Genomic DNA, 16432 nt, shown 5'->3' on the forward strand with positions numbered 1-16432 from the left:
CTCACAAATGCAAACAGTCGTGAAGGAGGTGTGATAGCGACTCTTTACCCTCAGGATGTTGAAAAGATTTGGCATGGGCTCTCAAATCCTCAAAAGTTATACATCTGCACCATTGACAGCATCTTGACTGGCTGGATCATTGCTTGGCATGGCAACTGCACCGCCCTCGATTGTATGGCGCTACAGAGGGTGATGCGGACAGCCCAGTACATCACTAGGGCCAAGTGCTCCCTGCTATCCAGAACCTCTATATCTGGAGGTGTGAAAGTAAGGCCTGGAAATTGTTAAAGACTCCAGTCATCTGTGTCCACACGGCAAGCAGTACCAGAGCAAGTCTGACACCAACAGGCTCCTTAACAGCTTCTATCCCAAAGCCAAAATATTGGCTACATGGATTGTCTTCATTGACCCTTCTATTTTATAAAAATATGCACACACACACTCACTCTATGCACACTCTACACACATACACACACACAGTTAATTTGCTCACACACACATAACATGCACACACATTCATACTGACTCTACACAAATGCACATACACTCACATACAATCATCATATACGCTGCTGCTACTCTGTTTATCGTATATCAACTTACGCCTATACAGTACCTACAGTATCTAATCCTACCACTCCAGTCGAATCCCTGCACATTGTTAATATGGTATTGGCATTGACCCTGCAACTGACCCTCTATATAGCTGACTTACTTTCTCATGTTCTTATTTCTATTTCTCCATTTTGTTCTACATACGTTTTTTATTTGTTTTGTATAGTACTACTGATATTGATTACTGCATTGCTGGGAAAGAGCAAGCAACAAAGGCATTTCACTGTACTTGTGTACGTGACAATACAAACTTGAATTGACACAGAGTCCTAGCTATAGTGTTGAGGTTCAAGCTTTTAGGCAATAGGTGCCGAGGCAAGGGTCTGTCTGTATGTAGGACCGGACTCACTCTTTGCCACCACTCACCAGTCACTCTCTGAGATCTAAGCTGCTATAGGGAGGAACAGGCGTTGTTTGGATTACCAGGCGACCCACCCAGCAGCCATTTGGTGCTATTACCAGAGCCAAGAGCATCACTCATCCAAACAGCTGCTCACTGTGGCCAGGCTATGGCCAGGCTGGTTGACTGACATGGTCAAGCTGCATGGGCAGCTCTCTGAACACAGGCGGATGTGTTCAGTAGCCTACAGGCCTGCACTCTGCTGCTTAACATAGAGGCTAATAAATGACTGCAATATTCTATTCTATTTGATAGCATTTACTTTGCAAAGTGACTCAAATAGGGAAGGTAGCCTAGGCTCTACATGTTCCACCATAAATGCCCTATTGGAGGCTATACTAGACCTTCTGTGGTAGAATTTGTATAAGAATAACCCTCTCTCTTTACAGACAGAAACACATTCATTGATTATATGCATACCATTGTTCAATTATAGTGTGTTTGGTGGTTTAAAATGAAAGATGCCAGCCTAAACCACTACATTTCCCACAGCACCCTGCGCAGAGTAAATAGCGTCTGATTTTAACGGTAAAATCCTATTTGCTACCGGTATCAGGCACGGACTGTTCTCCCAATAAGGATTGTTACATCACTTCGCATAGACACGCCTTTTCAGGTGGTGACGCAATCCAGGGAAAGTGGTAAGGAGGGGGAGGGGGTGTCCCGTCTGCACGCGCAGACAGCAGACGGCAGCTGCAGCAAGAGGACCTCTGGTAACGTTCACTGCATTGCTGAGAGTGACATATTACCATTTAAACTTTACCAATTCTAGAATAACATTGTATTAACGACAGCTAAAATGGTTGATCGCGAGCAACTGGTGCAGAAAGCCAGGCTGGCCGAACAGGCTGAAAGATATGATGATATGGCAGCAGCCATGAAATCGGTAAGTTCTGCTTTGAAATCATATTTCTGAGTATCTATAAGGAATCATAAATAATCTCCAATTTCTAATACTTACACTTTCATTTTTTTTCTGTTTTGTTTGATGTAGCTAGGCTTACATAAAGAATAACTGTGGTGTATCCTATGGCAATGATCGTTCCCTGATTATTGTATTGTTCCGTATTTGGTGTATTAAACATGCCATGAAAGATCATTATTATGTCAAAACCTTCAACTGGAATAAGACGGGGGAAAGCCAATATATCATGCCAGTGACATTTGCTGGAACTTTACTGGCAAGGCCCATGTAGGCTTTCACCATACCTTTCGAGATCTGTTTTATTTTTAAATCCAGCGATTATTTGCTCACCGTTCATTATCTATATGAAAGGTCATGTTTATTGAAACATTGAGCTATGTATGGTCAGTTATTATTACCTCATAGCCGAAATGGGTTGTCAATGTGGAATACCGCTGTCAGATGATGAAAACAGCGAACGAATGCGGACTGTGTGATCTTAGGGCGGTGCCTTTTGCTAGGTTGCTTTATAATCAGCTAGACAGCATGGCAGTAATGATAGGAGGCAATAACCGACAAAAGCACCTTGCTCTGTAGATGAAATCTGTTTGTTTAATTGTTGATCTAACTGAATTAAATTGAAAGGACAGATACAATTGGCATGGAGGGGCAGTGGAATCTTCGCATAAAATGATGAACATTTGGCTAGACACCAGAGGGAAAGCAATTTACTGGTAGCCGACTCTAGGTTTACTGTAGGCTACTGCAATGAGAGTGACAGCAGGGTTGGAGATAGGCATGTCCCATTCCCTGATTGTGATGATGTTCCCTAAACATGACAATCTCCCGCGAAGATGCATTATTAGTCACATCTATCATTGTGAGGAAATCAATTTACGCACACACACAATGTCATAAAATCTACCCACCTGTGTAGAATAGGCCTAACGCAAACGTTAGTGTCGTAGCCGATATCGATTTGGGCAATAAACACAATATCCCCATAAAATATGATCCTGGGAACCTGAAACGTGGGTGGCAGCAGAAATCCTTCCAGAACGTTCTGTGGTTGTCATATTGCAGTGGATTCAATGTGCAGACTAGAACGTGTTAGAATGGTCAGGGTTCTGAATTCAATCTCAAAGACACATTATAGTATCCACTGCTTTATACTTGCGTCCTCCTCGAGCCCCTTGAAAGGAAGGCATAGCAGTTTCTTGCACTAGGCGTGTCGCAGTGTGCCAAGGTGCAGTACCCATATTGCACCATTTTAGAATCAGACTCAGCCCATTTATCTATAGCCCACAATTCAGAAATGCAGGAATTCTGTAATTGATGATATCACCTACTCACTGTATATACAATAGCTGAGGAAGTATATGATATGGAGGCTTAATCCAATTATATGATCTGGCCAGGCCAGTATGGTGTTCCTGGGATCTATCCACTGAGGTTGTCTGTCTAGCCTATCTCTCATCCTCATTCTGACCCCAAAAAACACCAATGCCAATTATTGTAGCCTACCATCTACCCAATAGCATATTCAGTCTCTACAAACTCAGAATAGGCATCAGGGAAAACTGTATTACATCAATAGAATAGAAGAAGAGAGTATAGTAGGCGATCCACGTTAAGTAGAAAATCCTAAATAAACTGTCTATATCCACCTCTGAGATAATGCTCTGTCACAGACTACTTACTAGTCCATATAGAAGGCATGGTATAATTAATTACCTTGAACAGTGCACTATAATGTTGAGGGGTTACTTTAGTACACTGTAATAACACAGACACAGATTTAATTACAGAAGCTGGCAGTAGTATTAGTCATGAATTATACTCTTCAGGAAAGCAGGCTGCTTCAGGGCCAGGTGGTGATAATGTCAGAGAGGAGAAGGGCTTTGGCTCCTCCCTCTAAAAGATGCTGAGTCAGAGATGGAGGAAGTCCACCCCCATCCTTATCCCCGGTCCCATCCCCAGCCCGGCCTGACTCCCCTGCAGATGCAGCCCCATCCCTAGCTCCAGCCCCATGCAGCCCGACCCAGCCCCCAACACCAGCTCCAGTCCTGGCTGTGCTGCAGCAGTGGGTATCAGGGTGTGTCTGACTGATTTTTGATTTAGCTGCCACTCCACTGGGCATCAGCGGCAAGGGATTCCCCGGCCATCAGTTACATTTTCTGGGGAAATGACGAGTGGTTGTCAGTAGTGGTATGCTGGCATTCTACTTCGTTGTCACTACCCACATGCAGAGGATCCCTCCTCTAAAGTCAGTCAGTTAGTCGGCCGTTAACGTGTCAAAAGAGCATGTGATGCATGTATACTTGGACGGCATTCAATAATGACATTTTCCTTCACCATGGTGACATTTCTACAATACTGGTATTGATATTTTAGAGCAATTATTCTGGTTGTGGTACTAGAGCGAGGACCCCAGGAAGAGTAGCAAATGGGGATCCTAATAAACTAGACTAGAGCAGTAGATATGTAGATATGTCCTGCGTGAATTTTCCAAATTCAAGCACTGAGTGTTGTTATATGCAACGTTATAAAAAGGATTTTTAACAGCTACTCAATTCAAAGCAGCAAAGCATATGTGGTTGGGCAGATGATGTAACATGTTTTTCATTCATCAGTCGGGTGAATGAACCCTCTCACTATAACTCAGAATCTGAGTCAGAAATGGTTCACATGCTGGGCTTCTATCTGAGGTGAAGCAGTTCATTCATCCTTTAGGGGAGAGAGAATGGGGAGAAGTGCGGGAAGGAGGGTTGCATCCAGTGTCACCCTGTGATGTCATGTTTCCTTTAGCGCCTGTCTGTCACGATCGTCGTTGTAAGCATACTCGGACCAAGGCGCAGCGTGATATGGGTCCCACATCTTTTCATTCGTGAAACGCACAAAAAAACAATAAAGAGCAAATGACACGTGAAGCTATGGAGTGCTCACAGGTAACTATCAACAAGATCCCACAAAACACAGTGGGGAAATGGCTGCCTAAATATGATCCCCAATCAGAGACAACGATAAACAGCTGCCTCTGATTGGGAACCATATACCAGGCCAACATAGAAATACGCACACTAGATTGCCCACCCTAGTCACACACCGACCTAACCAAAATAAAGAATAAAAAACTCTCTCAGGTTAGGGCGTGACACTGTCCTACTTTACCGTCTTAGAAAATAAAGACCATCATGCTGCTGAATAGGCAGCTTTTATTTTTTTATTTTTTTATTTAACATTTACTTAACTAGGCAATTCAGTTAAGAACAAATTCTTATTTACAATGATGGCCTACCCCGAGCAAACCTATCACACTGGTATAAATGATTCGGGAGACAGGTGCAGGAATGCATAACAAGGTTTTTTATTTTATCCAAATTACGGCGTGCCGTGTGTAGAGCCACGGGGACGAAGACCAAACCAACACGTAACAAAAACAGGGTTGAAACCCAAACAAAATAGCGAGGAGTACCTAGAATAAATAACACTAGCGCGCGATGGTTATCACACGGGACGAGACCCGTAATGATCTGCGCAATCCACAAGGGCACGAAAGCCCAAAACACAGAGCACAGGTTCTCACACGCACCAACGGACTTGGGAACAATATTCGACAACACCATGGTGAACAAAGTGATACAGCCCGGAATCAAACCAGGGTCTGTACTGACGCCTCTAGCACTGAGATGCAGTGTCTTAGACCACTGGGCCACTCGGGAGCTACCTGATCCCCCAATCCCCTTCCTGTCCCCTGAACCTTTGTCAGAGCTTTTGTGATCATCTCATTTCACTGGCACCTTGTGTATTATTTCATACCGCTTGATCTAAAATGAGAGGTAACATTCTCCAGATTATAAATGACAGTAGGCTATTACTCAAATGTGTCGAATCGTAAATCCCGCCTTGATGCTGTATATCTTGAATGCTGTACCCTCCTCACTCTCTGTATTGTAGCAGGGCAGGTTATCACCCTCACTACCAACATGGACCTGGCTTTAAAAACATACTAACTTACTCATGTTTTTTCCTTGCCTTTTACGCATTGTATTTTCATAAGCCTGCCGCAGCAGCAATGACAGAGACAGAGAAAAACTTCTATGAAAAACTGCAGTCATGTATGGTTATATAACAACAAAGAGCTACTTGAAGCAACCCCCTTCCCTGAAACACCCCTCCCCCTCCCCCTCCACACACACACACACACACACACACACACACACACACACACACACACACACACACACACACACACACACACACACACACACACACACACACACACACACACACACACACACACACACACACACACACACACTCCCTCACATCCCCCTTCGCCAGCAGCACACCCTCTCTTTTCCACTCTTCCTCTCCCTTTCTCTCTCCCTCTCTCTGCCTTAACCAGCCATCCACGCTCGCACCACTCTCACAGCTAGTGACGTCAGGTAGCGCTAGCACACGTCGTCTCTGTGCTCTGCAGCCTGATAGAGGGAGAGGGTAGGCAGGAGAGATGTCACTTTAAGTTAGAGAGAGAGGGAAAGCAAGGGAGGAAGTGCAAGGGAATGAGGAGAAAGTGATGACAGGAAGGATGAATGAGAGATGGTGAGAGAAACAGAGGTGGGGGGTGTAAGCGATGAAGAGATCTGGAGCTAGGGACATGTAGACTGAGCCCACTCTTGTGTTAGTTGGGTCATTCCTACAATCTGGTGCCTTTTCTGTCCCCAGGAAATATCACCTCGTATCACCTTCTATTTTGTGTCAAAGGGCTTTAAAGATAAAGTTATGTGTCCTTTACCATAAAAACACAAAGATATGGATCTCAAAAGGAATTTCATGCACTTTGTTGTTAGTGGATGTAGGCATTTTCGCATTGTCCCCGGGTGCTATTAACCAACTTCTATGGGACATTATTTTATAATCCTACTTAAAATGTTCATGATTATTGTATTTGTTATTATTGTATTTAAGGTCCCTGATTTCCCTTTCCACCCTGTTAGTATGTTGTAATTCCCCTTTAAGAAAACAGCCCATTCCCACAATGACATAACGTTCAGGAAGTGTCATAATTCTTTGAGTGTGAAATCGGGGCAAAGCTAAATAAATATACACACTCTGTTTTATATATTTTTCCATATTTCATGAGTTATTTTGTTTGTGTCACTCATAAATGTCCACCCTGTTGGGCTAAATTAATATTAATAAAATATATACACTACCGTTCAAAAGTTTGGGGTCACTTGTAAATTTCCTTGTTTTTGAAAGAAAAGCACATTTTTTTGTCCATTAAACTAACATCAAATTGATCAGAAATACAGTGTAGACATTGTTAATGTTCTAAATGATTAATGTAACTGGAAACAGCATATTTTTTATGGAATATCTACATAAGTGTACAGAGGCCCATTATCAGAAAACATCACTCCTGTGTTCCAATGGCACATTGTGTTAGCTAATCCAAGTTTAGTATTTTAAAAGGCTGATTGATCATTAGAAAACCCTTTAGCACTTATGTTAGTACAGCTGAAAACTGTTGTCCTCATTAAAGAAGCAATAAAACTGTCCATCTTTAGACTAGTTGAGTATCTGGAGCATAAGAATTTGTGGGTTCGATTACGCCTATGTAGATATTACATAAAAAATCTGCCATTTCCAGCTACAATAGTAATTTACAACATTAACAATGTCTACACTGTATTTCTGTTTTAATGGACAAAAAATTTGCTTTTCTTTCAAAAACAAGGACATTTCTAAGTGACCGCAAACTTTTGAATGGAAGTGTATATTTTTTTACAAATATGTTTGATAGAGAACTCAATCTCAATCACCCACAGAGCCATGGACAATTTAGGCTATGGACAATTATTAGGATTCCACCTAACAGGGTGGAAATGTTGTTAGAAAATATATTAAATAAATGACTAATATATTTATATTTTATGTGTATATACAGTTGAAATCGGAGGTTTACATACACTTAGGTTGGAGTCATTAAAACTCGTTTTTCAACCACTCCACAAATTTATTGTTAACAAACTATAGTTTTGGCAAGTCGGTTAGGACATCTACTTTGTGCATGTCATAAGTAGTTTTTCCACCAATTGTTTAAAGACAGATTATTGCACTTATAATTCACTGTATCACACCTCCAGTGGGTCAGAAGTTTATATACACTAAGTTGACTGTGCCTTTAAACAGCTCGGAAAATTCCAGAAAATGATGTCATGGCTTTAGAAGCTTCTGATAAGCTATTTGACATCATTTGAGTCAATTGGAGGTGTACCTCTGGGTGTATTTCAAGGCCTACCTTCAAACTCAGTGCTTCTTTGCATGACATCATGGGAAAATCAAAAGAAATCAGCCAAGACCTCAGAAAAAAATTGTAGACCTCCAAACAATTTGGTTCATCCTTGGGAGCAATTTCCAAATGCCTGAAGGTACCACGTTTATCTGTACAAACAATAGTATGCAAGTATAAACACCATGGGACCACGCAGGAAGGAGACGCGTTCTGTCTCCTAGAAATGAACGTACTTTGGTGCGAAAAGTGCAAATCAATCCCAGAACAACAGCAAAGGACCTTGTGAAGATGCTGGAGGAAACCGGTACAAATGTATCTATATCCACAGTAGAACGAGTCCTATATCGACATAACCTGAAAGGCCACTCAGCAAGGAAGAAGCAACTGCTCCAAAACCGCCATTAAAAAGCCTAAAGCATAATGACCATTGGAGGAAAAAGGGGGAGGCTTGCAAGCCGAAGAACACCATTCCAACCGTGAAGCACGGGGGTGGCAGCAACATGTTGTGGGGGTGCCTTGCTGCAGGAGAGACTGGTGCACTTCACAAAATAGATGGCATCATGAGGAAAGAAAAGTATGTGGATATATTGAAGCAACATATCAAGACATCAGTCAGGAAGTTAAAGTTTTGTCGCAAATGGGTCTTCCAACTGGACAATGACCCCAAGCACATTCCAAATTTGTGGCAAAATGCCTTAAGGACAACAAAGTCAAGGTATTGGAGTGATCATTACAAAACCCTGACCTCAACCCTATAGAACATTTGTTGGCATAATTGAAGAAGCTTGTGCGAGCAAGGAGGCCTACAAACCTGACTCAGTTACACCAGCTCTGTCAGGAGGAATGGGCCAAAATTCATCCAACTTATTGTGGGAAGCTTGTGGAAGGCTACCCGAAACGTTAAACCCAAGTTAAACAATTTAAAGGCAATGCTACCAAATACTAATTGAGTGTATGCAAACTTCTGACCCCCTGGGAATGTGATGAATGTGATGACATTTCACATTCTTAAAATAAAGTGGTGATCCTAACTGACCTAAGACAGGGAATTTTTAAATGTCAGTAATTGTGAAAAACTGAGTTTAAATGTATTCGTCTAAGGTGTATGTAAACTTCCGACTTCAACTGTAGATACGAATTTGTTGTATGTCCCTAACAGGGTGGAAATATATCATTGTGTAAACAATCCACCTATAATTTTTAGGATTTAAGTGTCTGAGTTTGACAAATATGTTTTTTTGAAAGTCAAACATATTGGTCCAAAAGGCACCAGATTTGAGGAATGACCCAGCTCTGCATCCATGTGTGGCCTTCAAGTAGGTAGGATGGGTTGCAGAGGTGGAACAAAATGAGTGTGGTGGCACTCCGCACCCTTTCCAACTTTAACCAACCTCACTTCCTCCGCTACATGCCTTCCCTTCTATAGACATTAGACATTAGTGGGCCTGAGCCATGATTCACAGTAGACAGCCATCAGAGAGAAATAATTGATCTTTTGGTTTCCTGTTGCTTTTGTTATCGTTTAACACACACAGATGTTTGGGAGTTGACAGCAGCCAGTGTGGGGATGAGTCACGAGCGAGCCAGGGCGATTGATGAGCTTTGCTGGCAGACAGAGGGCTCTATTGTGATCCCTGCACCACAGCTTCCGTCAGTCCTTTCTGTTTCACCCCCAGGCTGCTGAAATAAAGGCAGCCATGTTTTTACAAAGCCCATGGCCTGTTTATGGTGTGTGTGTGTGTGTGTGTGTGTGTGTGTGTGTGTGTGTGTGTGTGTGTGTGTGTGTGTGTGTGTGTGTGTGTGTGTGTGTGTGTGTGTGTGTGTGTGTGTGTGTGTGTGTGTGTGTGTGTGTGTGTGTGTGTGTGTGTGTGTGTGTGTGTGTGCGTGCGTGCGTGCGTGCGTGCGGGTGTGTGTGTGTTTGAAAAGTAGTGTCAAGTGCTTGTTCTGTTGGTCATGCGCATTTCTCTGTTTCCCCACCTTTTCAGTAATAGCACGACAACACCAGTCCAGAGGTCATCTATATAGCCATTGTTCAATTTATGATGCTTTATGATGCAACACGTTGCATTATATGAAGGTAACTCAAGGTCAGTAGTATAATGTGTCCATTATTGTCTTGGAAGCATTGAAATTGTAGCGTGTGTCAGCGAGATGCTAGCTGTTCTACTGTTATATCAATTGAAATAACATTTTAAGAAGAAGATCTGTTGTTTTAGCAGTGGATACAGATAGGGCGAAAAGGTCATTCCTTGTGAGATACTATGAATTAGCCCATAGAGGGGATTGTCTTTGACATAGCTATTTGTGGACTGTGTGTGTGTGTATTAGCAGATCCTTCCCCTGACCCACTACCACACTATACCCCAATCCACTACCTCCACTGGCCATTCTCCTTATCCTGTCCTTGGGCTGTAGAGATAGAACATCTGGTTGTCCCAAACAAAGCAGATTTCTCAGTCAGTTCCCATGGAAACTGAAGATAGCATGATAGATAGATATTTTTTGCCTTTCAGAGTTCGGCCCCTCCCTGTTACAGTAGGTAGACACTAGACAGTCATCTGGCCAGAGCAGAAGGCTGGGATTGGCTGGTTGTAACTAGCCACTTACCCTAGCCCTAACCATAACCTTAATAATCAGAGCAGCTTACCGATCATTGCACCTGTACACATCCCATCTGTAAATAGCCCATCCAACTACCTCATCCCCATATTGTTATTTACTTTTGCTCTTTTGCACCCCAGAATCTCTACTTGCACATCATCATCTGCACATTTATCACTTCAGTGTCAATGCTAAATTGTAATTATTTTGCAACTATGGCCTATTTGTTGCCTTTACCTCCCTAATCTTATTACATTCGCACATATTGTATATATATTTTTTTCTATTGTGTTATTGACTGTACGTTTGTTTATTCCATGTGTAACTCTGTGTTGTTTTTGTCGCACTGCTTTGCTTTATCTTGGCCAGGTCGCAGTTGTAAATGAGAACTTGTTCTCAACTGGCCTCCCTGGTTAAATAAAGGTGGAAAAAAGAAAATAAAAAAAAATAAAAAATTGTGTGTTGTTTTGACTTTGAAGAATCACTGAAGGAAGTTGATCTATGAAGGATTGTAGTGTTATGGAAGAGTTAGGGGTGAAATCAGTGTTCTCCTATATGATAACATTTCTGTGTGTTGGAGGATACACCTGTGCGTGTGAGCGGTATCAGCAGTTGAACTTGGTGTTTTATATATTACATTTTTGCAGGAATAAAAAGTTCCTTGTATAGCCAGTCCAAGGCTCCAAGCATGTGGCAACGAAAATAACAACTCCCACTTGGACAATTTAGTAAGCTTTATGTGTGGCAGAAGAAAACACCGACAGCAAAGTAATCTCTTTTTTTCTTCAATTCGAGGGCTGTAATCATCATAAGCGGCTTGGAATATTAGATTGAGCCATGACTCATAGATTACTTGCTCTGATTCTGGACGTGTACTGTAAGCTGTAATGTACAGAATTTGTCAGAGGAGAGAGTGGAACCCCTCTTGATTGGTTAGGGGAGGCAGAAAAAGGGACTGGGAAAGGGATATGTTCCAGACTATAGATAGATAAATAGATGAGGAGAGAGAGTGAGAGAACTGAGAAAGATTGGAGAATAAATTATAGTGAACAATCTCCTACTCAATCAAATGACAGCTGACATGGAAAGATGAAAGGAGTGATTTCGGCCTAGACGTCACTGGAAAGGCAGGGCCGGGAGTGTAGTTACTATCTGCCCCTTGGATGTGCTATGCTGGAGAAAGACTTAGAGAACCTCCAGGCTAACAAAAGTTTCAAAAAGTACCCTGTTCTCGTTATACTTTTGAGGATTCTGATTAGAAATATAGTAGAGCAAAGTGTCACACTTTATTCGAATTGTCCGGATTATCCATCTGTAGATGCTCTACATATGGTCATACTATTAACAAACTATCTGTTGATAAGCAGCTGATGGTTAAGGTTTAGGGTTAAGTTTAACCGTTTTTCTAACAGCACTGGAAAATGACAATATATACCTTCAAAGCAATGCTTTTAGCTTTGGCAGTAAACTATCATTGAGCTCCCAAGCTGACATCATCAAACAGCTAGCTGTAGATCGTTTTTCTGGACCCCTCGGCCAACGGGCCAAGAGAGCAAAGCGGCTTAAAGCAAGCAAGCAATCAAGTGGGTTTAGCTCTGTGCTTTTCTGATTTTTGTGTATTTAAATATCACCAAAATCTCTCTAGTTCGGGAGGTTAAGAATAGAAAGATTATTTTTCCATAGACAACACATTCAGTAGGGCTATCATCAGACAAAGGGGGCTTGCTGCGAACTATACTGCCACAGCCACAGCCAGGGCCCCATGCTCTGCTTTGAATGGGATTGGAGGGGAATTTAGGCCCTAAAACAGAGGCTACGTCCATATGCACTACTTTTGACCAGAGCCCTTTGGGCCCTGGTGAAAAGTAGTGCACTATAAAATGGAATAGGGTGCCATTTGGGACCTGCAACCAGAGAGTAGCTGGCTTTATATTCAGAGCAGAGGGTTAGGTATGTAAAGATGGCTGTGATGTGTGCGGCACCGCATGGTCTCCTCTCGTGGGGGTATAAAGGATTAAATCCTCTAGCCAGACAGACACAGGCCTGTGGAAACAAAACAAAACAAGCTTTCAGAGCAGGAGAAAGCCAATGAGAAGCCAGGGACAGGGGGATGATGTCAGCCTGCTACAGGCAGGCGTGGTCCAACCCCAGCCTGCAGCCTCTGGATGCCTTGATCACTGGTGTAGAAGATCATGGGAGTTAGCCCATCTCTGACCTCGATCGTTGTGAATCAGGAATGACGATATGTGAATAGCTATTTAGGTTATATCAATATAATAGGATATTTCAGCTAGCAAGTGAACACATGGCATGGCATTACTGTATCCTTTCCTATCCATAACGTTGGCAGAAGTCAGAGAACATGGCATCAATGAATGATTGCATGTTGGCCTAACGAAAAAAAACATTTTCAAATCTGACAATAAAAGTAATTAACAAGATTAAAATGCTGTTTTAAGGTAAACTGCAACTCTGAAACATTGCTGTCCCTCTTTCTCCCTCCTTGTCTCATAGGTGACAGAGTTGAATGAGGCCTTGTCCAATGAGGAGAGGAACCTGCTCTCTGTGGCCTATAAGAATGTCGTAGGGGCGCGGCGCTCGTCCTGGCGCGTCATCTCCAGCATCGAGCAGAAGACCTCGGCGGACGGCAACGAGAAGAAGATGGAGATGGTGCGCGCGTACCGCGAGAAGATCGAGAAGGAGCTGGAGACCGTGTGTCGGGACGTGCTCAACCTCCTGGACAACTTCCTGATCAAGAACTGCAACGAGACGCAGCACGAGAGCAAGGTGTTTTACCTGAAGATGAAGGGCGACTACTACCGCTACCTGGCCGAGGTGGCCACGGGCGAGAAGAGGGTCGGCGTGGTGGAGTCCTCTGAGAAGTCCTACAGCGAGGCCCATGAGATCAGCAAGGAGCACATGCAGCCCACCCACCCTATCCGCCTGGGTCTGGCCCTCAACTACTCCGTGTTCTACTACGAGATCCAAAATGCACCTGAGCAGGCCTGCCACTTGGCCAAGACCGCCTTCGATGACGCCATCGCTGAGCTGGACACCCTGAACGAAGACTCCTACAAAGACTCTACCCTCATCATGCAGCTGCTACGAGACAACTTGACACTCTGGACCAGCGACCAGCAGGATGACGAGGGTGGTGAGACCAACAACTAGAGAGTCCCTAAAGAGACTCCCGTGTCCTGTTTCAGCCAATACACATAACACCCCGCTCCCTCACAAATCACAACAAAATATGAAACCAGTTCTTAGAAATAAATGATTTGGCTGGTGGAACTTTGGCAGCCACTTTTGCCGTTGATGATACTACCGCAGCTGCAGTTCTTCATTTGTACACAAATTTAAAAAGTTAAGAAAAAAATGAAAGAGGAGTAGGAAGGGAGATGATTTTAGTTTTTAGTATCGTTAAAAAATAAATAGTTGAACCCCTTCCTTCTTGATTACCTCTGCGACATTTGCCAAACCACTTAAGAGGAAGAAGTTCTGTATCTCAAACATTCAGTCAGGAAGTAGAGTCTGGCTATTTGGTTAGAAATGACACCCTCATACTGGCATAAAGACTGTTCTTAAGGCACTAAATGAAATGGAGCTTCTTATTTAACTGATGTGGTGAGGGAGGAGGAGCATTCAAAATCGTAAGGGGAGATAGAAGCTTGTGCAAAAAAAAAAAACTTGAATGTCATCGCCTCGCAAAAAGAAAGAGTTGCAAATAGGTTCCAGAGAGGGAGAAATAGGTATCGTACCTCTAGCTAACCACTTCAGACTTACCAACATGGAATGTAAAAGGTGTGCATCACCCTGTAATGGTAATCGTTGTGTGAAAGCAGGTCTCCTCTGTGATTATTGAACATACATAACCAATGTTTTGTTCCCATGATGTCAGGAATGTGTTTGTACTCAGTCACAGACTATATTACTGTAACTAAAGTAGTAAATACACAGTCAGTGCAGCCCTCTATTGCGCTGATATGCTATACATACATAAACATTTTCAAGCACCTGGTTATTATGATGATTATTATTACTCTCCCCTTACCTAGGTTGTCAGGGGTATTAATAGAATATGAAACTACTATACACAGAAAATCACTCAAACAACAACAACAAAACATTTGTGCAGAGGAGATCATTTGATGTTGTAAGACAACAGAATATTTTGTCCTAAATTACGGTTTATTCATGTTTACAACAATCTTGGATCCATGACACTGAGTTGACTGGAACCACATACTCAGTGGACAAAATACACATTACCTGGGCTATATGGACACGCCTGGTGCCCAAAACTGATGACTGTATATCACACAGCTGTGAGTGGAGACGAATGGATTCGGTGCTGACAGTCAGTCAGCCGTCCTGATGAGCCCTTCCCGGCTAGCTAGTTTATGCTGGCTAGCTGGCAACAACAGCAGCATGGCACTAGTTATAGTTAAAAGAAAGTGTTTTTTATTTCCACGGACGAAATAACTTGTAGATTGGTCACCATCCGGATGTCACCGTGACATGCCAATTAGCTAACGTAACGACAAGCCGGTGTGAATGACCAGTGCAACAGTGTTGTATGGAGGCACTTCCCAGTTCCCACTGTTACTTCCCACTGGGCAGCAGTTGCTTCACCAGGCAGCTGTAACATATTTTCGCTGGCGGCAGCTATTTGTTTCATCACACTTCATTATATTTAGAGTAGGATAGCAGCCTACACGAGAAATAACTTGTAATATTGGTAGTATAGTAACCATCTGGATGTCACCGTGATACAGTCTACTGCTCAATGGGGCACAGTGTGTCCTTCACCCCACTTGCTGACCACTGCTATCCTGCTGTAAGGAGAGGAAAGTAGCTAGATAGTTTAGCCAATATCAGGCCGGGTGACAACTAAAGCACAGTTATTGTAATGATTTTAACCGAAACAAATATTTCCGTTAAAAACAGAATGATTCTGAACACTCCCAAGTCCCAGCTTTGGCAGACAAGTTAAAAGATTCTGTCTGAAGTTTGTAGCCACAAGCATAAAGTAGCTAGCTGGGAAAAGCTCGTTAAGATGCCTGACTGAAATGACTGGACCAAATCCGTTTGTTCCCACTCAACTCTCGCTGCGTGACAGTTTTGGGCACAAGGAATGTGCATATAGTCTCTCCCAATCTAAAAGCATATTTGAGGTTTGTGGATTTTCTTTTTGTGTTAATTAACTTTTTTAATTGTCAAGAAATGCACTTGCCTATTAAACTGTTTCTTCAGTGTAAGACGATAACTGCTCCAATATTCTCGATAATATAATATTGTGCATGCTGGTGATGTATTTATATACAGTAGCTTGACTTTATTATTATTAACCTATACTGTGGATGTTACGTATTCATATGAACATGAAATGACTAGACTTCAGTCTGATTTATTTTCTATTTATACTTTATATTGGATTGTTGACATTTTATTTGACTCTGTGTTTCCTTTACTCCATTTGCTGAAAGTACGCTATGCCAAAACAATGATTGTTAACAATAAATTGATCTGTAATGGACATTGCTATAGTGACATGCAATTCTTGTATTTGTGCTTTTGCATAACAAAAGGTGGAGGATCCCAAATAATTATA

At 42.4% G+C, this 16432-nt stretch overlaps 1 protein-coding gene across 1 annotated transcript; it reads left to right on the forward strand.

The window, feature by feature from the left end:
* The first annotated feature begins 1672 nt into the window (after positions 1–1672).
* Positions 1673–16357, forward strand: LOC118391009 (14-3-3 protein gamma-1). Its single transcript, XM_035781912.2, has 2 exons — positions 1673–1901; positions 13336–16357. The coding sequence occupies exons 1-2, from the start codon at positions 1815–1817 to the stop codon at positions 13990–13992; spliced, it is 744 nt and encodes a 247-aa protein (XP_035637805.1). The 5' UTR covers positions 1673–1814; the 3' UTR covers positions 13993–16357.
* The last annotated feature ends 75 nt before the right edge of the window (positions 16358–16432 follow it).

Source organism: Oncorhynchus keta, chromosome 12 (genome assembly GCF_023373465.1).
Source record: "Oncorhynchus keta strain PuntledgeMale-10-30-2019 chromosome 12, Oket_V2, whole genome shotgun sequence".
Classification (NCBI taxonomy): domain Eukaryota; kingdom Metazoa; phylum Chordata; class Actinopteri; order Salmoniformes; family Salmonidae; genus Oncorhynchus; species Oncorhynchus keta.